At 37.8% G+C, this 23,000-nt stretch overlaps 2 protein-coding genes across 2 annotated transcripts; both read left to right on the top strand.

Annotated features, from left to right (window-relative positions):
- The first annotated feature begins 959 nt into the window (after window positions 1-959).
- Window positions 960-11,077, top strand: LOC306879984 (uncharacterized protein). The gene is made up of 3 exons (XM_079433219.1): window positions 960-1,287; window positions 3,239-3,689; window positions 10,566-11,077. Exons 2-3 carry the CDS (start codon window positions 3,361-3,363, stop codon window positions 10,738-10,740), a joined length of 504 nt encoding a protein of 167 aa, XP_079289345.1. The 5' UTR covers window positions 960-1,287; window positions 3,239-3,360; the 3' UTR covers window positions 10,741-11,077.
- Window positions 11,078-15,815: 4,738 nt separating this feature from the next.
- Window positions 15,816-22,820, top strand: pcsk9 (proprotein convertase subtilisin/kexin type 9). Its single transcript, XM_079434247.1, has 12 exons — window positions 15,816-16,170; window positions 16,686-16,877; window positions 17,046-17,169; window positions 17,286-17,419; window positions 17,519-17,660; window positions 17,841-18,037; window positions 18,118-18,301; window positions 18,384-18,560; window positions 20,537-20,685; window positions 20,765-20,927; window positions 21,962-22,134; window positions 22,305-22,820. Exons 1-12 carry the CDS (start codon window positions 15,994-15,996, stop codon window positions 22,491-22,493), a joined length of 2,001 nt encoding a protein of 666 aa, XP_079290373.1. The 5' UTR covers window positions 15,816-15,993; the 3' UTR covers window positions 22,494-22,820.
- The last annotated feature ends 180 nt before the right edge of the window (window positions 22,821-23,000 follow it).

Below are 23,000 nucleotides of genomic sequence, written 5' to 3'. Positions count from 1 at the left end.
CGAAGTGATGATTTGGGATGCCCTGATGTCTGCTGGTGTTGGTCCATTGTGTTTTATCAAGTCCAAAGTCAATGCAGCCGTCTACCAGGAGATTTTAGAGCACTTTATGCTTCCATCTGCTGACAAGCTTTATGGAGATACTGATTTCCTTTTCCAGCAGGACTTTAGCACCTGCCCACAGTGACAAAAACACTTCAAAGTGCTTTGCTGACCATGATATTACTGTGCTTGATTGGCCAGCCAACATGCCTGACCTGAACCCCATATGAAATCTATGGTATATTTTTAAGAGAAAGATGAGAAACAGTGGATCCAACAATACAGACGAGCTGAAGGCTCAATAGTGCCTCAGCAGAGCCATAGGCTGATCGCTTCCATGCCATTCCTCACTGATGCTGGAATTTGTGCTAAAGGAGCCCCGACCAAGTATTGAGTGCATAAATAAACATACTTTAAAGAACTTGAACTTTTCTGTTTTGCAAATCCTTTTTTTGATTGATCTAAGGAAATATTCTAATATTTTGAGATACTGATTTTTGACTTTCATGAGCTGTAAGCTCTAAACATCAAAATAAAACAAATAAAAAATAAAAAGAACTTTTGAAGTGTTTTACTTTACATGTAATGAATCTAAAATATATGAAAGTTTCACTTTTTGAAATAAGTTACAAGAAAAAATTAATCTTTTCACCATATTATATATTTTTTAATCTCTTAAATACGGTTTAAAAATGTTTGTCTGTAAAATCGTTGCGATTAATTCATTAATGTTTTTCCAACTGTCGGTAGAAAGCAAAATAAACTATAATAATATCAAATTCTGTAACCAATTGTTACTAAATGCCTGTATTATAAATCCATAACAGCCAAATGATCCGTTCTTGGACGAATGAACCGGATCACCTGAATCATTGAAAAGATTCACTTCAAAAGAACGATTCATTAACCGATCGGTCGTCGCTCTGAAGTGGCATCAACCTCCGCCCATAAACTCTGCCACTTCCTCTTCACGTTTAAATGCCAGAGACTCAGACAGATATACCGACACCGATGGCAGTGTGAAGAATTTGACTTTCCATATGGATTCTCTAAGGAAATGACTGGCTGAGTCGCGATTTCCGTAGTAAAGTGAAGAGCTTGCTGGAAATGATTTCCCCCGTTGAGTATAATGAAAGTACAGATAGATGTGTTGAGGACCGTTCATTAGAAGAAACGCTTACACTCATCCACTGATGTTCAACTTCATGATCAAAACAAACGCACGTCGTACTGCGTCAACCCGACAAGGTAATGCATTTATAATGACGACATGAATAGCAGGATTTTTGTCACATGTGAAAATATATATTCAGTCACAATGTTAAATCATAATATTCGACTATAATAATTGTAACGGCATTTGAATAACATTTATTTATTGTATTTAATATGGATAAGAACCGCGGTCAATCCAGCCGCAGTTCAGAAAAACACGGTCAAGCCAGCCGCGATTGAAATTATTAGCCAGCGATTATGCAGCGCGCGTATTACTATACTTACGGTAATTGCAGGACCAACACAGAGGGAACGCGCATTCAAAAGCGCTTTTCATTCTAGACGCCCAGAATTGAGATATAATGACATTTTCCGTTATTTTTTCTGTTTGTTTTATGTACATCTGCTTAATATTCGTTATGTATTGCTGTCTTTGTATCTGTATTAGGGCTACTATATTCTTCTACCTGCATTTCATTGCAAGATTCGTAGAAAAGGAGATATGGGACATTAATCGATTTAGAGGGGTATTACGACCCCATTTCTAATAAGTACAAGAAATGAACGGTCAGTTCTTAAACAGGGCGCCCTACACAATATGCACGCCTCATATGAAACCATTTTACTGCAGAATCTTTGAGATATGGGACATTATTACACTTTAGAGAGCTATAAAGACCTCATTTATAATAAGTACAAGAAATGAATGGTCAGTTCTTATATGGGACGTCCCATACTATATGCACACCTCGTATGAAACCATTTTACTGCAGCATTTTTGAGATATGGGACATTCTTACATTTTGAGGACTATAAAGACACCATTTCTAATAAGTAAAAGAAATGAATGGTCAGCTCTTATATGGGACGTCCCATATTATATGCACACCACATATGAAACCATTTTACTGCAGCATTTTTGAGGTATGGGACATTATTCGATTTAGTGGGGTATAAAGACACCATTTCTAATAAGTACAAGAAATGAACGGTCAGTTCTTATATGGGACGTCCCATGCACACTACATATGAAACCATTTTACTGCAGCATTTTTGAGATATGGGACATTATTCGATTTAGAGGGGTAGGTTTCATATGAGGTGTGCATATAGTATGGGACGTCCCATATAAGAACTGACCGTTCATTTCTTGTACTTATTAGAAATGGTGTCTCTGTACCCCTCTAAATAGAATAATGTCCCATATCTTGAAGAAACTGCAGCAAATTGGTTTCATATGAGGCGTGCATATAGTATGGTATGTCCTCTATAAGAACTGACCGTTCATTTCTTGTACTTATTAGAAATGGGGTCGTAATACCCCTCTAAATCGATTAATGTCCCATATGTCCTTTCTGCAATGAAATATAGGTAGAAGAATATAGTAGCCCTAATACAGATACAAAGACAGCAATAAATAACACGAATATTAAGTAGATGTACATAAAACAAACAGAAAAAATAACGGAAAATGTCATTATATCTCAATTCTGGGCGTCTAGAATGAAAAGCGCTTTTGAATGCGCGTTCCCTCCGTGTTGGTCCTGCAATTACCGTAAGTATAGTAATACGCGCGCACAATTTCAATCGCGGCTGGCTTGACCGTGTTTTTCTGAACTGCGGCTGCCTTGACCGCGGTGGATAAAATGGTATTAGGTTGATACAGTGTTCATACGTTACATTGTAATAATGCAAGTCTTACCTTATGCTTAAAGACATATTTTGCCTCATTTAAACTTACCTTTTTAGTGCAACTAATGTAGTCAATTTGTTTATGTATTAATATGTATTCTGAACAGTTTATTTAGACGTTACCACATGAAGCACATGTATTTATTAGATATCTTTATGAGCAACTGAATTTATATTGAAGCATGCTGCAATATGTTCTAATATGCTTTAAGATGTTTTAATATGTAAAAACTATCTTTTCTGTCTTGGGTGCAAGTGTAGCGTTAACTCATTTATGCTGCTCTATATGTAGGATGGTCTGTGATCTCTTTCTTGGATCTGCGAGGATATGAACTGACACCGGGGCTGGACTGTCCTTTGTGCTGTGCTCTGCGCAACACAACTTGAAGCTCATACTCAGAATATTATAAACACATGCACGGTAATATGTGTGGTGTTGCAAGGGCAGAAAACAACGTGCCTACTAGTGATGGTGTAGCCAGAAGAAACAACATGTCCTTCCAGCACAGATGGCAAGTTTCATTGGGGATCTTGTTTGTGATAGCAGGCCTGGTGCTCTTTATGACTATGGATATGTACATTGTTCTCATTAGCATTCCTATAGTGTGTCTGGGCCTCTTTATTCTCATCCGTGCCTTCTGCGTGGTTATTAAATCAAGTCATGTAGCTGTGCCGGGTCACTTCCTTCTACACCCGCGAACGGGCACCCGTTACACCCACCATCAAGCCATTGCGGTGCAAAGGTAAGAAGCAAATGCTGAACTATTTTTTGTGCAAAAATAATCATTATGAGGCTAATTTATTAGTGCAATTAAAGAGATCCAAGGGTTTAGCCAGAGTTGTGGCAACTCTATACAAACACGACAAGTGTCATGGATTATGTAAATGTCAAATCAAGTGTCTGGAACACTGTGAATAGATACAAAACAAACAGAGAGACTAAAAGCTGGAATAGACTACATGACTTTTAAAATCGGAACAGATTTTAATATTTGCACACTGGTTCTGACTTTTGGCAACTATAGCATTGATTTGTCCAGACTGCAAATTGAGGCAAAAATCATGTAGTGTATTCCAAGTTTTGGACAAAATCAAAAACAGAACAGAACATAAATAATATGGAATTTTGAGAAGTCAAGAACCCACAAGGATATGGCACTCTTTTTTTTTTTTTTTTTTTTTGTTACATCTATAAATGTATTCAAAAATACATTTAAAATACATACATACAGGCCTGGTTTCACAGACAGGACTTAGACTAAGGCAGGATTAGGTCATAGTTCAATTAGGAAATAAGTATTTTTTAATAAACATGCTTAGAAAAAAACATTACTGGGGTGCATCTTGAGACAAAACAAAGGCACTGATATATTTTAAGATCAATCAGTGCAAGTTTCTTTCAGTTGAAACAGCTAAGACTTACATTTTAGTCTAGGACTAGGCTTAAGCCTCGTCTGTGAAACTGGGGGACAATGTCTTGAACACACATTTTCTATGATAAGCATGTTTTTAATTCATTTTGATATTTGGAGGCAAATAGAAAATGTCAGGGTGAGACAGTTGTTTTTATAATGAAGAAAAAAAAAACATTAAAAGGATAAAATTCTTGAAAATAAAACCTCGTTAAGTAGTTTGGCATAATCTTTTATTATTGATTCTATGTATACATGTACTTTATAGTATGTTTTCCAGAAAATGACAGTCATGTGGTGCAACCAACATACAGAAAACCCATAAAATAGGAAATGACGTCATAGAATGGACCCCCTGCTGACCCTGACCTAAATAAGTTGCATTGCTAAGAGTTTTTTAGCATTAGTTAGGAGTCATTAAATGGTTGGTTTTACTTAAGTATGAGCAATAATAATAGTTTTCTTTCGCACTCACTAGTACTAGTAACATCAGTCGTGAAACATAAGAATGCTGAAAAATAATACACTGTTTGGTGGTTTTGTATACACTCATATGAAAATATGCAAACTAAGAGGGTGCTCTGTCTCTTTTCGGCCCACTCTCAGTTTGAAAGCCAAAGTTAAGCAGAAGTAACAAATGTTCTGATTATAAAAGTAGGTCAGCAGTAAAAACAGTGAGAGTCTGCAGTGTTAGATGGTAGACATGGTTTGCCTGCATCCTGTCCATGAACTAATTCATGTCAACACCATTTACATTTATTTTCATATAGAACAAAAGCCCAGATTAGCTGGAAGGATGATAATTTTCCTCTATCAAATATGTCTATCTATGAGATGCTGGTTTGTGAAAAAAAAAAAAAAAGTATCATCAGATTCATACTTCATACTTTATCTATTTAGTCTGTGTAATTTAGATTTTATTTGTTATTTTCCTTATTCCAGTTTAATATACAAAGACAACTGTGTGTCACTCAAAACATAGTTCATTGTTTGTCAAACACTTCTGCAATTTGTTTGGTGAGTTTAGTGTTGCAGGAATTACACACTTCAGCTTTAAATGAGATGTTAGGATGTCTGTGATGCACAGCTCAACACAACAGTGTTTTTATGTCAATTACAGTTATTAGTTTAAGAGTTTGAACTGACTCCCTTTAGTCAAAGCAGTCAGAAACATTTTTAAATGTTTCAGTGCCTGACAAAATGCAGTTGTGTCATGTAATTAATGGAGAAACTGAGAGAAAATGTTAAGGCAAGTTAATGTTTACTGACAAAGTTAAGACTGAACAGCTGTTGGGCGCCAAATTCTTTCAGTGTTCCATGTCTGAGGGAAAGAGAGAGACAGAGAGAGAGAAAGGGCCCACTGCCATTTAAATACTAGTAAGGTGCTGGTACTTCATAATGATCTTAGTTTATATTCAAATCTATTTATGGTTTTGTTTTTTGGAGAATCGTGCTGAATCAAAGAATGAAAGGGAGTAAAGAAGTTCTTTCTGACCACATGATCAGGACTATAAATGTTAACAGAAAGCAGTCAGCATTGTACACTAGCCCAGAAAGAATGAGAAGGGAGGGAACGAGAGGAAGAGAGATGAGATTTTATGTTTCTTGCAACATGCTGAAGCCATCAAATCAGTGCCTAGGGGCTCCCCTTCTCCCCACCCCTGTCTTAGCAACTCAAATACAGTCGTTTTAAGAAAATAATGTTAAACGCTCAAACTCTTTGGTTTAAAAAACAAAGAGAACACAATAGCAAGCACACACTAGGTGAAATAAATGTTGTCTCTATAATTCCTTATTGCCTTAAGGTCCCAATAAGTGAAATCAGAGACTAAACCAGTATGACATTTTGAACAAAATCAGACCAAAACGAAGTTCGCTTGGAGTTTGTTTGGGAAGTTAACTACTATCGGTCTGTGGCGATTACGTAATAGGTAGATGTGGCTCTGGGGCTCCACATAAGTCAGCTGAAGTTGTAATTCTAATTGAAAGTGACTGACACTGACTTGTATGTTTGATTGGATAAAGCTGCTTGCTTTAAAGCAATCTATTATATAAAGTGCAGAATACAGTAAATCAACGTGACTTGACTGGAGTGCGAAAGCTGGTGCAAACATATCCACAATACTATGATCAGATACTTTCCTGACTGTTGTTTTCTCATCACTGTCATTTTTGTTGTGCATTTATTTTGTTATTGACAGAAAGCACTCAGCACATGTTTACATATGCATCTAAGCGGTTTGGGTGCCGTTGATATTTTAGCTAACAGTATTCCAATGCAAAGGTATTTCAAATTTTCATTTTGCAAAAATGAAAATTACCCCATGATTTACTCACCCTTAAGTCTCAAGCCAAAAATGTCCTGGCTCGTCCAAACTTTATAATGCCAGTGAATGGGGATTGAGATTTTGAAGTCCAAAAAAGTGTGTCCATCCATCCATCAAAAAGTACTCCACACGGCTCGGGGGGATTTATAAGGAAAATGTCAGAGGATTTCGATATACTGTAAGCCAAGAGGAGACTTGTTTTCCTTTGCTTTAAACAAAACTTGGTTCTCACGAGACTAGCATATTCTCACCAGAGCTTACACTATGCCTACGTCATTCGCTAGAACGCCACTCTCTAATGAAAGCCTGTACAGTTAGTAGAAGCTAGAGATTACTGTTTATAAAGTTTAAAACGTAAATTTTATACACAAATGGATCGCTTCGCTTCAGAAGGCCTTTATTAATCCCCTGGAGTCTCCATTAATGTGGAGCACTTTTTATGATGGATGGAGGCACTTTTTTAGACTTCAAAATCTCAACCACAATTCACTGCTACTATAAAGCTTAGAATAGCCAGGACATTGTTGTAAATGAACTCTGATTGTATTTGTCTGAAAGGATAAACTCATATACACCTAGGATGACTTGAGGGTGAGTAAATCATGGTATAATGATTGTTGTTCAAGATGGCGCCGCACATGGCAGCTACTGTGCATTGCTCTTCAGTGTTTGTACTGTTTTTGTTTGTTTTTCCTACTCAGATACGATCAGTTTTACCAGGGATGACCTGCTGAATATTCGGCAGAACACACCACACAATCTTTTACCGGATTTTCACTACTCGGGCGTTTTGCTGGACATTGTAGTTGGCGGAGCCGTAGCTCTGGTCAAACGCTTCAGGAGGACACGCAGACAGGGGAAGCGAGTCGGCGCGGATTTCGAATGCCGTTGCCTAGCAGCCATCTGGCAAATCTCCGCTCTCTACCCAACAAAACGGACAAACTCCTTCTGCTCTCCCGGACAAACAAGGATTTTTCTAACTGCTGCTCTGTGTTTCACGGAAACCTGGCTAAATGGCGACATACCGGACAGCATACTACATCTGCCTGACTTCCAGCTGGCGGCGGGACGTGCTTTTACATCAATGAGAGGTGGTGTACAGATGTAACTGTGTTAAAGAAGATGTGCTGTTCAGATCTAGAAACGCTCTTCATTAACTGCAAGCCGTTCTATTCACCGCGGGAGTTCTGCTTGTTCATTCTCGTGAGTGTCTACATTCCACCGCAAGCGCACGTGAGCTCAGCTTTACAGAAACTCACTGATATGATCACAGAGAGTGAGCAACAACACCCGGACTCTGTTTTAATCATTCTCGGGGACTTTAATAAAGCAAATCTCTCCCGCGAACTGCCAAAATACAGACAGCACATCACATGTCCCACCAGAGACAGTAATATATTGGACCACTGTTACACAGCGATAAAGGACGCATATGATTCTGTTCCACGAGCAGCTTTAGGACTCTCTGATCACTGTTTGGTTCATCTTATTCCGTCCTACAGGCAGAAACTTAAATCTGCAAAACCTGTATTAAGAACTGTTAAAAGATTGACTAATGAAACAGAACGGAATCTACAAGCCTGTTTCTCTCTCACTGATTGGACTGTTTTTGAAAATGCCGCCACCGATCTGGACGAGCTTACAGAGACTGTAACTTCATATATCAGTTTCTGTGAGGATATGTGTATTCCTTCCAGGACTCATTTAACCTACAACAATGACAAACCATGGTTCACTGCAAAACTCAGACAGCTCCATCAGGCCAAAGAAGATGCTTACAGAAAGGGGGATAAAGTCTTGTATAAACAGGCCAAATACACACTGGAAAAGGAGATCAGAGTGGCAAAGAGGAATTATTCTGACAAGCTAAGGAACAAATTCTCTTCCAGTGATTCTGCTTCAGTGTGGAAAGGAATGAAGGATATCACATGTTACAAGTCACCATCCCCCAGAACTCTGGAGAATCAACAACTGGCAGACGATTTGAATGACTTTTACTGTAGGTTTGAAAAAGCAACCCACACCCGCCCTGAACACCTCTCCACACAACCATTAACACCTCCAGCAACCCCCTCTCTCCCACACCTACAATTCAAATCAGTGAAGATGACGTGTGCCAGGTCTTCAGAAAGAACAAAAGAAGGAAAGCACCAGGTCCAGATGGTGTGTCACCAGCCTGCCTAAAAACCTGTGCTGATCAGCTGGCCCCCATCTTCACACAGATCTCTGGAGCTGTGCGAAGTCCCCTCATGCTTCAAACGCTCCACCATCATCCCCGTCCCAAAGAAACCCAAAATTACTGGACTTAATGACTACAGACCTGTGACTCTAATGTCTGTAGCCATGAAATCATTTGAAAGACTGGTTTTGGCTTATCTGAAGGACATCACTGGACCCTTACTGGACCCCCTGCAGTTTGCCTACAGAGCAAACAGGTCTGTGGATGATGGTGTCAATATGGGACTGCACTTCATCCTGCAGCATCTGGACAGACCAGGGACTTATGTGAGGATCTTGTTTTTGGATTTCAGCTCCGCTTTTAACACCATCATTACGGACACCCTTCAGAATAAACTGTCTCAGCTCTCCGTCCCCACCTCCGTCTGTCAGTGGATCACCACCTTCCTGATAGACAGACAGTAGTTAGTAAAGCTTGGTAAATCCACATCCAGCACTCGAACCATCAGCACTGGAGCTCCCCAGGGCTGCGTTCTCTCCCCACTGCTCTTCTCTCTCTACACCAATGACTGCACATCTAAAGACCCCTCTGTCAAGCTCCTGAAGTTTGCAGACGACACCACACTGATCGGCCTCATTGGTGATGGTCTGCTGACAGTCTGCTTACAGACAGGAGGTTAAGGAGCTGGCTGTATGGTGCAGTCTTAACAACCTGGAGCTCAACACGCTCAAAACTGTGGAGATGATCGTGGACTTCAGGAGAACCCCCCCTGCACTCCCCCCACTCACCATCATGAACAGCACTGTAACAACAGTGGAGTCATTCAGATTCCTGGGCACCACCATCTCTCAGTACCTGAAGTGGGACAATCACATTGACTCTATTGTGAAAAAAGCCCAGCAGAGGTTGTACTTCCTTCGCCAGCTGAGGAAGTTCAATCTGCCACAGGAGCTGCTGAAACAATTCTACTCTGCCATCATTGAATCCGTCCTCTGCACGTCAGTAACTGTCTGGTTCAGCTCAGCTACCAAATCTGACCTCAGAAGACTACGGAGGGTAGTCCAGAATGCTGAGCGTATCATTGGTATAACCCTCCCCACTCTCCAAGAACTGTACTTATCCAGAGTGAGCAAAAGGGCTGGTAAAATCACTCCGGAGCCCTCACATCCAGCACACTCCCTCTTTGAACTGTTACCGTCTGGTCGACGCTACAGAGCTCTGAGAACCAGAATGACCAGACACAGGAACAGTTTCTTCCCTCAGGCAATCCATCTCATGAACACTTGACAATAAAACGTGGAACACACAACTCTATTATTTATTCACCACACTTGCTTACTTTTTTATTTATCTAATTTTTTAATTTCAAATTTGCACATATCAGACCTGTACACACATAATTGTCTATATTATATATTGTGTTTTTGCTGTTTTGTACATTGCCTATTTGGATATTTGTATTATTCTTTATTATCTGTGTCCTGTCCTGTTGCTGTCTTTCCGTTGCACTGTGGAGCTTCTGTCACTAAAACAAATTCCTCGTATGTGTAAACATACTTGGCCAATAAAGCTCATTCTGATTCTGATTCTGATAATTTTCATTTTGGGGTGAACTATCCCTTTAAATGTCCAGTTGAGTTGCGATTATGCCACGTATTCAAACTATATGTATGCATATTCACTGCTGTTCTCTTTCCCCAGGAGGCTGGATCGCATCCGTAGGGCTACGGCAGAGGAGCACAGTCCAGTCCAAGTGCCTCCCACCTCAGACATCAGTCCACAGAGCCAACCTGCAACCCCTCCCCCCTGGGAAATGGAGCCACCGCCATCCTATGAGACTGTTATGAAGACCACTACAGCTGTAAACCAAGTATAACCACTGGTTTGACTATAGACACTGACACGTTATGATTGAAAAGTTGGTTTATTTGTGGGTGCACAGATATGAAAAATCTGTCAGTCACAGTTAAGCTAGGAATTAAGTAAATTCGTTTTAAGGCTGATAACTGAGAAATGGCCATATTAAATTCTATTCTACATAAATAAATAAATAAATAAATAAATACTTTAAATGCTACAACTGAATGTAGGCATTAAAACAGCTATGGGTTGAAAGATGGATATTTTTATTTATTTTTTCTGTATGAAAGGTGAGTATGCATCCGTAACTTTCATTTTTAGATCTGCAACAACAAAAAAAGTTGGTTTGAATGAAAAAACAAAGTAAAATGTTTATGCATGAATGCATTCTGCATGCACTCTACAAGAGATGATGCACTTAAAGGGTTATATCCTTTTATCTCTATCCCTTGAGTTATTTTAAGAGTAGATACAGACTGCAAATGTAATCCGAAATTAAAAGGGAAACAAGTTCACAAGTACATACCTAATATTTAATGATAAATGGAATGATAATGATAAATTTCTCTATCTATGGCTAATCTGTTCAAAAAACTTACTTGCCTTAAGTGACAGGAAACTTTGTAATTTTGTAATAATATGGACCTCCAACTGAACACAACCTCCAGTTTTCTATCTTGTTATAGAGGTATGGCAATTTTAGCTGATTACTTTATTTTAGTTTTTTTAGTTTTGAAGCCGATAACTGAAGTCCCGATCTCTGCATGCTACAAATGACACCAAGTGTCATAAACAGTGGAACTGCTTTTAAAATGGGAAGGAAACAATCTTTATTATTTCATATAAAAGTACAACAATTTGTTGGCTAATTCTGTGAACTATCACTGATAACTGATAACATGACTTGCATCACTAATCTTGTTTCTCACTTTTACATGTGTGGATAACTTAAAGCTTATTCATCTTTTTAAGGTCTGAGAGACCCCAAGGCCATTTCAAGAGTTCAAAAACTAGTTACCATTGAAGGTTGATGGTTTTCAAAGTTGTATGCTTTCATTTGTTTTATTGTGTTAATCTACAGTGTTTTTACAGTGTTCAAAACAGAAGCAGTGTTATTAAAATAGATACCAGCCACTGTGATGAAATATGCATTCCTACATTGTGGTAAAAAGAGTGAAAAGTGTCAATATCTGTCTAAAGGTTGTTGTTTTCTGTTAAGTCAGATAAAGGGAATGAACATATTAATTTGAAGGGAAAATATATATATATATATATATATATATATATATATATATTATTTAATAATACACATACACTACCATTCCAGTTTTGGGTCTGTAAGATTTCAAAAATGGTAAAAACAGTAATAGTTTTCTATTTAGAAAAAAATAATTCCTGCAATGGTAAAGCTGAATTTTCAGCAGCCATTGTTCCAGCCTTCAGGGTCCTTCAGAAATCATTCTAATAGGCTGATCTGGTGCTCAAGAAACATTTCTTATTATCATCACTGTTGAAAACAGTAAAGCTGCTAAATATTTTTGTGAAAACAATCAATAAAATACATGTAAATGTTTTTACTGCTTTTGTAAATTTAAAGTCCCTGCTGAAGAAATAAATTACTTTCTTAAAATAAATATAATAATAATAATAATAATAATAATAATAATAATAATAATAAATCACTTACCCAAAACTTGAATGGTAGTGTTTATTTCTGGATTTGGTTGGACTCCAAACATGAAGTCAATCTGAACAAAACATGAAGGTTAAAATGCTAGGTTATGATTGTAAATGCCACTGAGTACCTCTTTATTAATACGCTGTACCAAATATTGAATTGTGCCTTGATTTCTACTCACTCACTTTTTTTCCCTAATGACCAGAACATGTTTTTGAGAAAGATTTTGACATTTCCTAATGTATATTCTTTTATTTTTCTGTTTTAATGGTAGGCCTACATTATGATATGGGATTTTAAAAAATATGCCTCTCCAGATTGTCACTTTCACAGGCCTACCAGAAACTATTGTCTCTGTTTCATGTGTGTGTTTTATTAATTCTATATCACACAATGCTGTACAAGTGTGTTTAAATGCAGTGACGTTTTGTCAGCTATGCATCATTTTGTCAGTATATTACTATCACCTACGTGCATATAAATACCAATACACCATATGACACAAAAACTGTATGGTTGATTTGAATTTGGTAACCAATATTAATATCAAACCAAAAGTTTTGTGTGTTCTTGTGCTTTATTTCTCTTTACTATATCATTAAGATGCCAGCATTCCTGGAAATGAATGTAGTAAGATTGCTCAAGCCAATGCAACCTTTACCTAGGGGGAGGTCACCGACTAAGGCCCATTACAGGTTCAATGATCCGGATCTTGGTTCTCCACTGGCCCTGTGTCCTGCCACTCACTCCTGTATATATATATATATATATATATATATATATATATATATATATATATATATATATATATATATATATATATATATATATATATATATATATATATATATACATATACACACACACACATTGAAATACTGTAGCATAAATCACACATTTATTTCCGGTCACAGTCCGACAAAACCAATAAGAGCTCCCTTGGCTGGCTTCTGTGATGAAGTAGAAATATCGGCAGATCCAAAACGCCACACAGAGTACAAATCCTGCGAGCGTGTTATCGTCCTCCACACATATCAAAGTTCTCCCAGTGTTCTGGTCTGCTCCAGCACTCCACTGACGGACAGAAGAACTCCACTACCAGACCCCAACAGAGAGATGTACTATGGGAAAGTGGAGGACTCGTGTTACTACACATCTGAGCTGGAGAGTGAATAGCTACTTCTGATAATATCCAAATCACCATCTACATCTGACATAAAAGATTTGACACCTACTGTATGTAGCCATACATTTTTTAAAATAACTTGTACAATAACAAAACATCTACGCATGTAATTTATGTGCCATCACTTTTTGCATTAGGTTGTTAAGCATGTGAATGTCACAAGGGCTGGCTATGACTTTGTCAGAAGCATATGATAATAGAATTGTTCAACTCTCAGGGAAATAAAGCTGGAAAAAGTTTAAATTTAATACTTGTGACCTTGACTCATCATACAGACCAGAGGAAACTGAAAGAGGAACTGCCTGGTGTGAAGTTTTCATATTTGTTTATGGCGCTCCTTTCTTTACATTTGAGACAGCACAATAATTATAATTACAGTTTATATGTTTTTAGATTATTTAAATTGATTATTTGAAAAATTATATTTCTTTAATGTGGAAAAGTGATTAAGTTCTAGATATTTTTAGTCATGTAAAAAATGCATGTTGCAATTCTGTGAGTCATCTCGGCCACAAGTTATATATACACTCACACTCCTTTGTTTTTCTGTCATGGTGGGGACTTTCCATTTATGCTATACATTTGTTCATGTCTACATTGCCTATGTGTGAAGATGAACAAAGAACATACTCATCAACATCTACTAATTTATGTTGGCTTATGTCATCCTCTTTGCCAAGCTAGTTCTGTCATTTATGGAAGGCTTTATCCAAAAATTATGCTGACCCAATTTGTGCAAAAAAGTGTAGACTGCTTTGTTCAATACATTTATGTCTTTGCTGTTGTTTCATTTGTGTTATCTACGTGTGTTGTCCTCCGTCATGCGCTCAAGCTCTGTTTTATGCTTTATACAGTAAGTTACTGCTGTCAGTGAACAATCACGTGCATCTTAGAGTTATCCAAGTAAACAAATACAATGTTTTGATGCTTTTTCACTAATGAGCTTTTACAAACTTTCTAACACTCTGACAAATTATGACAAAGCATGAAGACAAAAGGACTATATTGTAGATTCGCTTAAGTTTATAGAACAGAAATATAAACATCTAGAATTTTAGCAAACTTGTTATTGAACAAATGTACATGTTCTATTTGTTTGCACCCTTAAAAATACAAGTGCTTCACAATGCCATAGAAGAACCTGTTTTGTCTAAATGGTTCCATAAACAACCTTTAACATCTGAAGAACCTTTCTGTTTCACAAAATGTTCTTTGTGTTCTTCAGATTATAAAAAGAATGGTTCTTTGCGGAACCAAAAATGGTTCTTCTATGGCATCTCCGTGAAGAACCTTTTAAGCACCTTTATTTTTAAGAGTGTACCTGGATATCTGCAAAATAGTCTGCAGAACATTCACTGAGAGCGGTAACTCATGAAGCATAAAATGCTGAACACATGATGGAAGACAACAGTAGAAATAGATATGCCTTATCCATTGACTTCTGCTTTTATACGGAACTACTGGTATGTTCTATCCTCTAAACCTAAATATGAACCTCACCAACCTTTTTGCATTTTTACATGCTCATACAGGCATATTTTATGAATGGGGCAGGTCACTCAAATTCTTTATGTTTATATGATCCACAGAAAAAGGTTTTTGAACAACATGATGACAGAATTTTCATGTTTGTGTGAATTATCCTTTTAAGCTGTTTTGACCAATGGCTTGCTTTGCAATGTAGGTTCTCTCCTCTCCTCCCAAAAACCTGCCTACTGTTTTGACCATATATAGATTGTATTGTGTTTTGCAGGTTTAATTCGACTGCTGCTCTTTTAGCTGCTCGACAATACCACTATTTGACCAACAGAGGTCAAAGTGATACCAGCAGCATCCGACGTGCACGCGCAACTATTTGGTTCTCGCGTACGCGCGCAGGTGACGTGAGCTGAAATTCAGTGTAAAAACAGTATAAAGGCATGCATCTTCCCTTTGTCTTGTTTTTAAAAATAAATAAAAACTAATTTATTACAAATCAATTTCAATTTTATTGTTTAGTTGCTATTAATTGTTTCCCCATCACAAAATATATTTAGCCTCTAACTAATTGACACTTTCATTTTACAGGTTTCATTTGGGCAAATGTTACATGTCTGTGCAGGAATAGTAAACGCATAAAATGTGTGTGGGTGGACTGTAATCTGACTCCTCTTCTGCTGGGTTTATTAACGAGACATCGTTCGATATAAGGACAGTGAAACGTCAGCACGCCCCACCTCACTGCTTCAGTCAGTCAGAGAGATTCAAACGACATGTTAAATGACATGAGGATATACTCCAGCTCCAAATCTCTCTGCTTCATACGCCTGCCTTATTATATGACGAACAACAGTGCAAAAAAGGGAATTCTTAGCAACATCACCTAGAACTACTTATTTTATATTGCTTAGTTTACTGTCCACAGAATGAAAAGCTTCGTGGCGGTGTGCTGTCTGAGTTTTCTGCTGGGTCTTGTGGCTGTAGTTGAGAGTGATGAAGACTACACTGAGGATGAAGAGATGATTCTGTCTTTAATTCTGCAGGATGACACCCAGCCTGAAGCAGAGAGCAGGCCATCCGCCCAGTTTTACAGGTGCACTAAGGTAAGATCCCTACCTCAACTAATTGTGTGACTGGTGATAGGCTGTTACCTGATATTAAAAATATTAACAAAAATGCTAATTTAAGGAAAATACAAAAAAATAGGGAAATAGGCATATAATTTTTACTATGATTATTCAGTGGACGTTTGGACTTATTACATGGACAACTGGTCTTTTTAAGAAAGTAAAAGAAACTATTGTGATATATGAACGTTTGTTTTGTTTTCTGTTAATCAAGCAAAGTGCATTGACTATGCCTACAGCATGCAGATTGTTTAATTATTAGGTCAGGCGTATCAAATGAAATATAAAAATATAATTGATAATGCATATAAATATATATTATCATTCTCAATTAAATGTTTTCTTTGTTGTGTAAACACTCGGAAGTTGTCCTGAGAAAAACAGTATTGCTGTATTCCAAGAAAGTCTCAAATAAACGCGTGGAACGTTTGGAATGAGGAGGTTATCAAAATCAGTGTGAATCAAGCGCTCTACGTCTGTTTTACGCACAGGACGCGTGGCGCATGCCGGGTCAGTATATAGTGGTTATGCGACATGGAACGCACGTGAACCAGGTGGAGCGCACCGCGCGCAGACTCCGCGCAAAAGCCGCCAAACGCGGATATCTGATCGAAATACTGCAGACTTATTCAGGAGCTTTCCACGGGTTTCTAGTGAAAATGAGCAGCGATGTTCTTCACATGGTAATTTGCAAACATTATTACATAATGCTCACATATTCATATTTTATAATTAAGAATGTTTGAGAAGTCTGAAAAAAAAAGATGATGAAAACAAGTACTGGAATTACAATAATTTTTAAAAATACACATTGCCCGTCTTCTTCATTCTATTGCCTTTGATTTTGGCAGGCAGTAAAGCTGCCCCATGTGGAATACATTGAAGAGGATTCCTCCATCTTCGCCCAAAGCATCCCATGGAACCTGCAGCGCATCCTTCAAAACAAACACGAGACTGGAAAATACTCACCACCCAGTGAGCTGAAGTTTTCCCCTCTTTCTCAAACACTTTGTTACTTCTAAAAATATGTATAGCTTTTCCTTTTTTTATGGTAATAAAGTATTATTGAGCTGTAATGTTTGTGTGAATAGATGACGGAGCAAAGGTGGGAGTGTATCTTTTGGACACAAGTGTTCAGGTGACTCATCGCGAGATTGAGGACAGGGTGATGGTGACCGACTTCAACAGTGTGCCGGAGGAGGATGGGGTCAGAGTTCACAGACAGGTAGTAGAATGTAATAAAATGTGATTTATGACAACTGGACAGTTTTAATAGCTAATAAGAAGCATATGTCCATCACTTCCTGCGTTCGTCTGCCCACAGGCTAGTCAGTGTGACAGTCATGGCACGCACATAGCAGGTGTGGTCAGTGGACGGGACTCGGGTGTAGCTCGAGGTGCCAGTGTAAACAGCATCCGAGTGTTAAACTGCCAAGGCAAGGGTACCGTGTCAGGAGCTTTGGCAGGTAAACTAAAACATTAATAATAATTGTATATAACTATTAAATACACATACATGTTGTATTAACCCGTATATTAATTTAGAACAATGTTTTATAAGAAATTTATTTTTAAAATGATTTAGATGCATTTAGATAAAGTAGATCTTTGCAGAATTTGCATTAATTGACCCAACTCTGTTGCAGGTCTGGAGTATATTCAGTCGTCTCTGATTTCTCAGCCTATCAGACCTGTGATCCTACTGCTGCCATTTGTAGGGGGATTCAGTCGCACCCTCAACACTGCCTGCAGGAAAATGGTGGAATCTGGCGCAGTGCTTATTGCTGCAGCTGGTAACTACAACGATGATGCTTGTCTGTACTCGCCAGCCTCAGAGCCTGAGGTACAATGGATTGAATTCTTCAGAAAAGCAGTTGCTTGTCAATATATTTGGTTTTGACATCATTTGGTCCTCTGCTGCAGGTGATAACAGTAGGGGCCGTTAATTTTGCTGACCAGCCCTTGAACACTGGGACGACAGGCACCAACGTGGGCCGCTGCGTGGATGTGTTCGCGCCCGGTGATGACATCATCAGCGCATCCAGCGATTGCTCCACCTGCTTCACCACCAAGAGTGGAACGTCACAGGCAGCGGCACATGTTGCTGGTTAGCACACACATACCAAAACTATGATGTTTGATTTTATCGATCTGTCCATATAACAGCTGTGGTCTGTGTGTATTTTCAGGTATAGCGGCGGTGCTCCTAAACTTGAATCCGAACTCTAGTTCTGCTGAGCTTCTGCAACAGCTCCTCCATCATTCAGTCAAACAGGTCATTAACCCAGAGTCTCTGCCACTGAACCACCGTCTCGCTACACCCAACATGGTGGTCACCCTGCCTGACCCGACCTCCACACTCACAGGTCAGCGCTCACAAGGAAAACTTTTATTTAAATGACTCAACACTGTTGTCAGGATCCTGGACTGTTTTGTTGTGTTTTTGCTCCTCATGTGCTCCAGTCTGATTGTTTTAATTTGCTCCAGGTGTATCTCATCGTCTTCCCCTATTACCCAGTGTTTATAAGCCCCAGTTCTTTCAGTTAGTGTTTGTCGGATCTTGAACGTCATTCCTCATGTTTCCTGTGCCTCCCATGCTCCCAGTTGATGATTAAAAGACTCGTTTGTGAATTCCTCGTCTCCTTGTTCCGTGCTCCCGGGCAGAGTGTGACAACTGTGGCTTGCTGAGCAATGTCAGTAATAGTCTGGACTGACAATACAGTCTGATGATGACTCTAATACTGTAATAAATTCATTACAGTGTAATGTAATTATTAATAATTATATTATTATTAATTATACCTTATTCATATTTAATAATAATATCAATCTTTAATCCAACATAATTAGCAGATTGCAATACATTTTGTATATAATATAATTAGGGATGTCAGTTTAACACAGTAACTTAATTAGTTATGAAAAAATAACACGATTAAAATATTTGAACACAGTTAACGCACTGGCCCCGCCCCGCCCCCAGACCTGAACCTCATCTTACATTTCATAGAGTTGACTGTTGACAAATATGATGCAGGACAACAACTCCATAAATGCAGTTATACCCTAAAAGTTCAAGATATTGGGGCAAAAAAAATGCCCCTGTATGTTTTTGTATACTGTATTTATATCATATGATAAGCGATATCACACAAGCAGCGAGAGCAAGATCACACGGGTGCTGTTTTTTGTCACAAAGAACATGAGTGCAAATGTGGTTTTATACAATAGTTCAGTAAATAAGAAGTTAATATTGTGCAAAATTTAAACACAATATTGTGCGTTTTGTTCAATATTGCCAATGAAAATATTACCTATATATTGCCTTGGTTTCTAAATAAATCTGTGTTTTGAACGAATCGTGTGAACCAATGATTCAAAGACCCATTCATAAAGAGAGTCGTTTCCTGAATTCCTGAATGAATCAGCCTCGTAAACACATTTACCGTCATATGCTGGTAGTTTTGGTTTCTTCTTTAGAATATCATTTCATTTATTAAAAAAAACAAACAAAAAAAAACATTAAAGGGATAGTTATGGCAAAAATAAATACATTTACTCACCCTCATGTTGTTTCAAACCTGAATGACTCACTTTCTTTTGCACAACATAAAATAAGTTATTTTGAATAGGGTACAACGGGACTGAAGACCCACCTTAAGAAAAAAAATAGCTATTCACAGTGCCTAAAATGTATAATTGTAGAAAAAATATATACGTTGTATTGAACATTGATGGAGCAACAGATTTTGTGTGAAAATAAATCAAGTTTATTTTGTTTAAAAATCTTAGCAAAGTTTGTACTATTTGCTGCTTATTTTGAAAAATAACAATACATTTTTGTTCAATAAATATACTGTCATTAAAATGTTCATATAAAAACATTTTAAAATACAGAAACAAAATCAGTTTAATAAGTAAAGATTCTGAAAGTATTGAAGGGGATCCAATAATAATTGAATATATATTTACAGTAGTAACAACAAATTATATTTTATTATATGATATGATTAATATCATGTTTTTAAATATGATGGTTTCATTCTAAACATGGTGATTATCTCTAATATGGACACCCAACATAATATATGATATTTACCATCTGAATCTAACCATGTCTTGTCAACAAATGGAAAAGTCAGCCATCTATTAATTATCATGTTAATTACTGTGCGCCTTTAGCCCCAACACCAGGGGCGCATTTACCCCAAATACCATCCTTTTACATATTTTTTTGTTATTTAAAAACTGTTGCTTTAATTATCTTAAACAAAACAGTACTAACAATGTCCAAAGTATATTGGCAACCATTAAGGTCCACTACATGTGTGTTTTCTTACAGGTGAGGATCTGCTCTGTAGATCCGTTTGGTCTGAGCGGTCAGCTGCTAAAGGTTTGGCCACAGCTACAGCCCGCTGTCGTCATGGTGAAGAGATGCTGAGCTGCTCTAGTTTCTCACAAAATGGAGCAAGAGCTGGAGAAAGAGTGGAGGTGATTAGCAAAGAATGTGTTTAGAAAATAAAAAAAGTTAAACTAATTTTTTCTCACCAAGTAATTTTCTTTCTGACAGGAGAGAGATGGGCAGAAAGAGTGTGTTGCTGTCAATGGGAATGGAGGGCAAGGTGTGTTCGCTGTAGCGCGCTGCTGCACAGGCCACAAAGCTCAGTGCCAGATGTTAGAGAGTCCCCAGAGAGACACGGATGCAGAGTGTCCTCCAGACCACCAGCTGACAGGTGACAGATGGTTTCACACTGCAGTGTTTTTCATAAACTCAGGAAATTATCATTAATTGATGGAATGTTCTGGGTTCAGGGGAAGTTAAAAGTCTGTTGGGATTTGGTCAGTTACAAGACAATAATCTGAAAAAGTCCATAAAATAGTTATTTTATAAAAAAAATTCTGTTATTAATAAAACATATGGTTCATAATATGAATATTAATAAAATAACATTTTATTTGGACATTTTAATACCCTTTTTAATTCTTTTGAACTTTTTATTGAGCTTTTGTTTCGAAATAGTTCACACAAAAATAAAAATTTACCCAACCCTCAGGCCAGCCAAGATGAGTTTCTTCATCAGAACAGATTTGGAGAAATTTAGCATTACATCACTTACTCACTAATGGATCCTCTGCATTGATAAACTGATAAAAACATCACAATAATCCATAAGTAATCCACATGACTCCAGTCCATCAGTTAACATCTTGTGAAGTGCAAATCTATCATTAGGACACTTTAACTTTAAACCATCACTTCTGGCCAAAATACAAGTCCATAATGGATAATAATGCTTCCTTCAGTGAATAAGTCCATTGGTTTTGGACTATTTTCACTTCATATTTCGCTCCTGATTCAGACAAGACGACTTTTCACTGGAGAAAGTATTATTACTAATTTAAGTTTAAAACATCTTGATGACGGATTTGTTTCTAACAAACACACAGCCTTCCACTTCACAAAACGCTAATTGATGTGTATTATTGTGAAATTTTTATCAGTTGTTTGGACACTCATTCTGACTGCACCCATTCAATACAGAGGATCCATTGGTGAGCAAGTGATGTAATGCTACAGTTCTCCAGTCACCTGAGGGTGAATAAATGTTCATTTTTGAATTAACTATTCCTTTAATTCACTTAATGAGTAAAGTTTCTGTTGTTGCTGCAGCTGAAAATGAATTTGAATTGAGTTCTCTATGCTTAACTACATAACTTGTTTGTTTCATTGTATATTTATGTACACAACTGTCATCTTTCCCTGCAGGCTGCAGTTCTTCCTCTTCATCTGGAGATGCATCAGACGCCGATCGACCTCTACATGGCATCCGCAGGGCATGTCCTGCTAAAAGGGGTGTAATGTCATACGCCTCCTGCTGCCACACATCCTCTCTGGAGTGCCTGCTGAAAGAACACAACTCTATGGGTCTCACCGAGCAGGTGACTTACTCTCAACACGTTTCCATTAACACAATGAACACAAAAACTAATGTACCGCTTCTAACATTTATAACAGTAGCCGTTTAAATCCTGAATCTGTTTTACAACTGTGGATTAATCAAAACGTGATTTGGTGTATCGGAGCAACACTAGCCTGCATTTTCTTTCAGGTGGAGGTTTCATGTGAAGACTCGTGGACACTGACAGGCTGTCAGGGTCTGTCGCGTGGTTCTGTCGTTCGTGGGGCATTTGCTTTGGGAAATACCTGTGTAGTTCATACATCTGGAGGAGATAAAGGAGCTGCTGCGATCGCCACCTGCTGCAGGCACCGCCCTATTTACCAGCCGTCTGACCACTGAGAGATGTGTGTTCTTCTTTTCTCACGTCTCTAAACACGTAACCATGGACATAACTGCTATAACACATATAATAGTTGGAAGCGTAACACAAGTGAGCTCAGTTCTGTCTTTATGCAATATTACATGACAGAGAAGTGCATTGTAACCAGTTCTGGACATAACCATATTCAATCTAGAAACTCTACAAGGAGCGCTAAAACACTTTAAAAGGCCTTTAAACAGCAAAACATTTATACATGCACCGTAGCATTAATATTAGAATTCAGACTGATACCGATAATTATTTTCATGTTATGGCTATACAATTCTATTCTATTTTCCTTACATAATAATAAAAAAAACACTAAAATTTATGATAAATTGTTTTAAAATCTACAAGTGAATCCAGGGATCATTGAAAAATGGGTGTTCATTTTGAGATTTGCTAAAAATTACATTTAACAGTGGTAAAGTGAGGGTTAGATGACAGCTGACTATAACAATAGAGGAAATAAGCATGTTCAATGA

The sequence above is a fragment of the Barbus barbus genome (genome assembly GCF_936440315.1).
Source record: "Barbus barbus genome assembly, chromosome: 14".
Taxonomy (NCBI): domain Eukaryota; kingdom Metazoa; phylum Chordata; class Actinopteri; order Cypriniformes; family Cyprinidae; genus Barbus; species Barbus barbus.
Note: the sequence above shows the minus strand (reverse complement) of the source record. Positions and strands in the feature narration are given on the sequence as shown.

What these genes read in the sequence shown, in the direction of transcription:
- LOC306879984 (XM_079433219.1), top strand. Translation starts at nt 3,361, where the DNA reads ATGCACGGTAATATGTGTGGTGTTGCAAGGGCAGAAAACAACGTGCCT. An exon ending in CAAGCCATTGCGGTGCAAAG is followed by an intron (nt 3,690 to 10,565) that starts GTAAGAAGCAAA and finishes CTCTTTCCCCAG; the next exon opens with GAGGCTGGATCGCATCCGTA.
- pcsk9 (XM_079434247.1), top strand. Translation starts at nt 15,994, where the DNA reads ATGAAAAGCTTCGTGGCGGTGTGCTGTCTGAGTTTTCTGCTGGGTCTT. An exon ending in TGGAAAATACTCACCACCCA is followed by an intron (nt 17,170 to 17,285) that starts GTGAGCTGAAGT and finishes TTGTGTGAATAG; the next exon opens with ATGACGGAGCAAAGGTGGGA. An exon ending in TCCAGACCACCAGCTGACAG is followed by an intron (nt 20,928 to 21,961) that starts GTGACAGATGGT and finishes CTTTCCCTGCAG; the next exon opens with GCTGCAGTTCTTCCTCTTCA.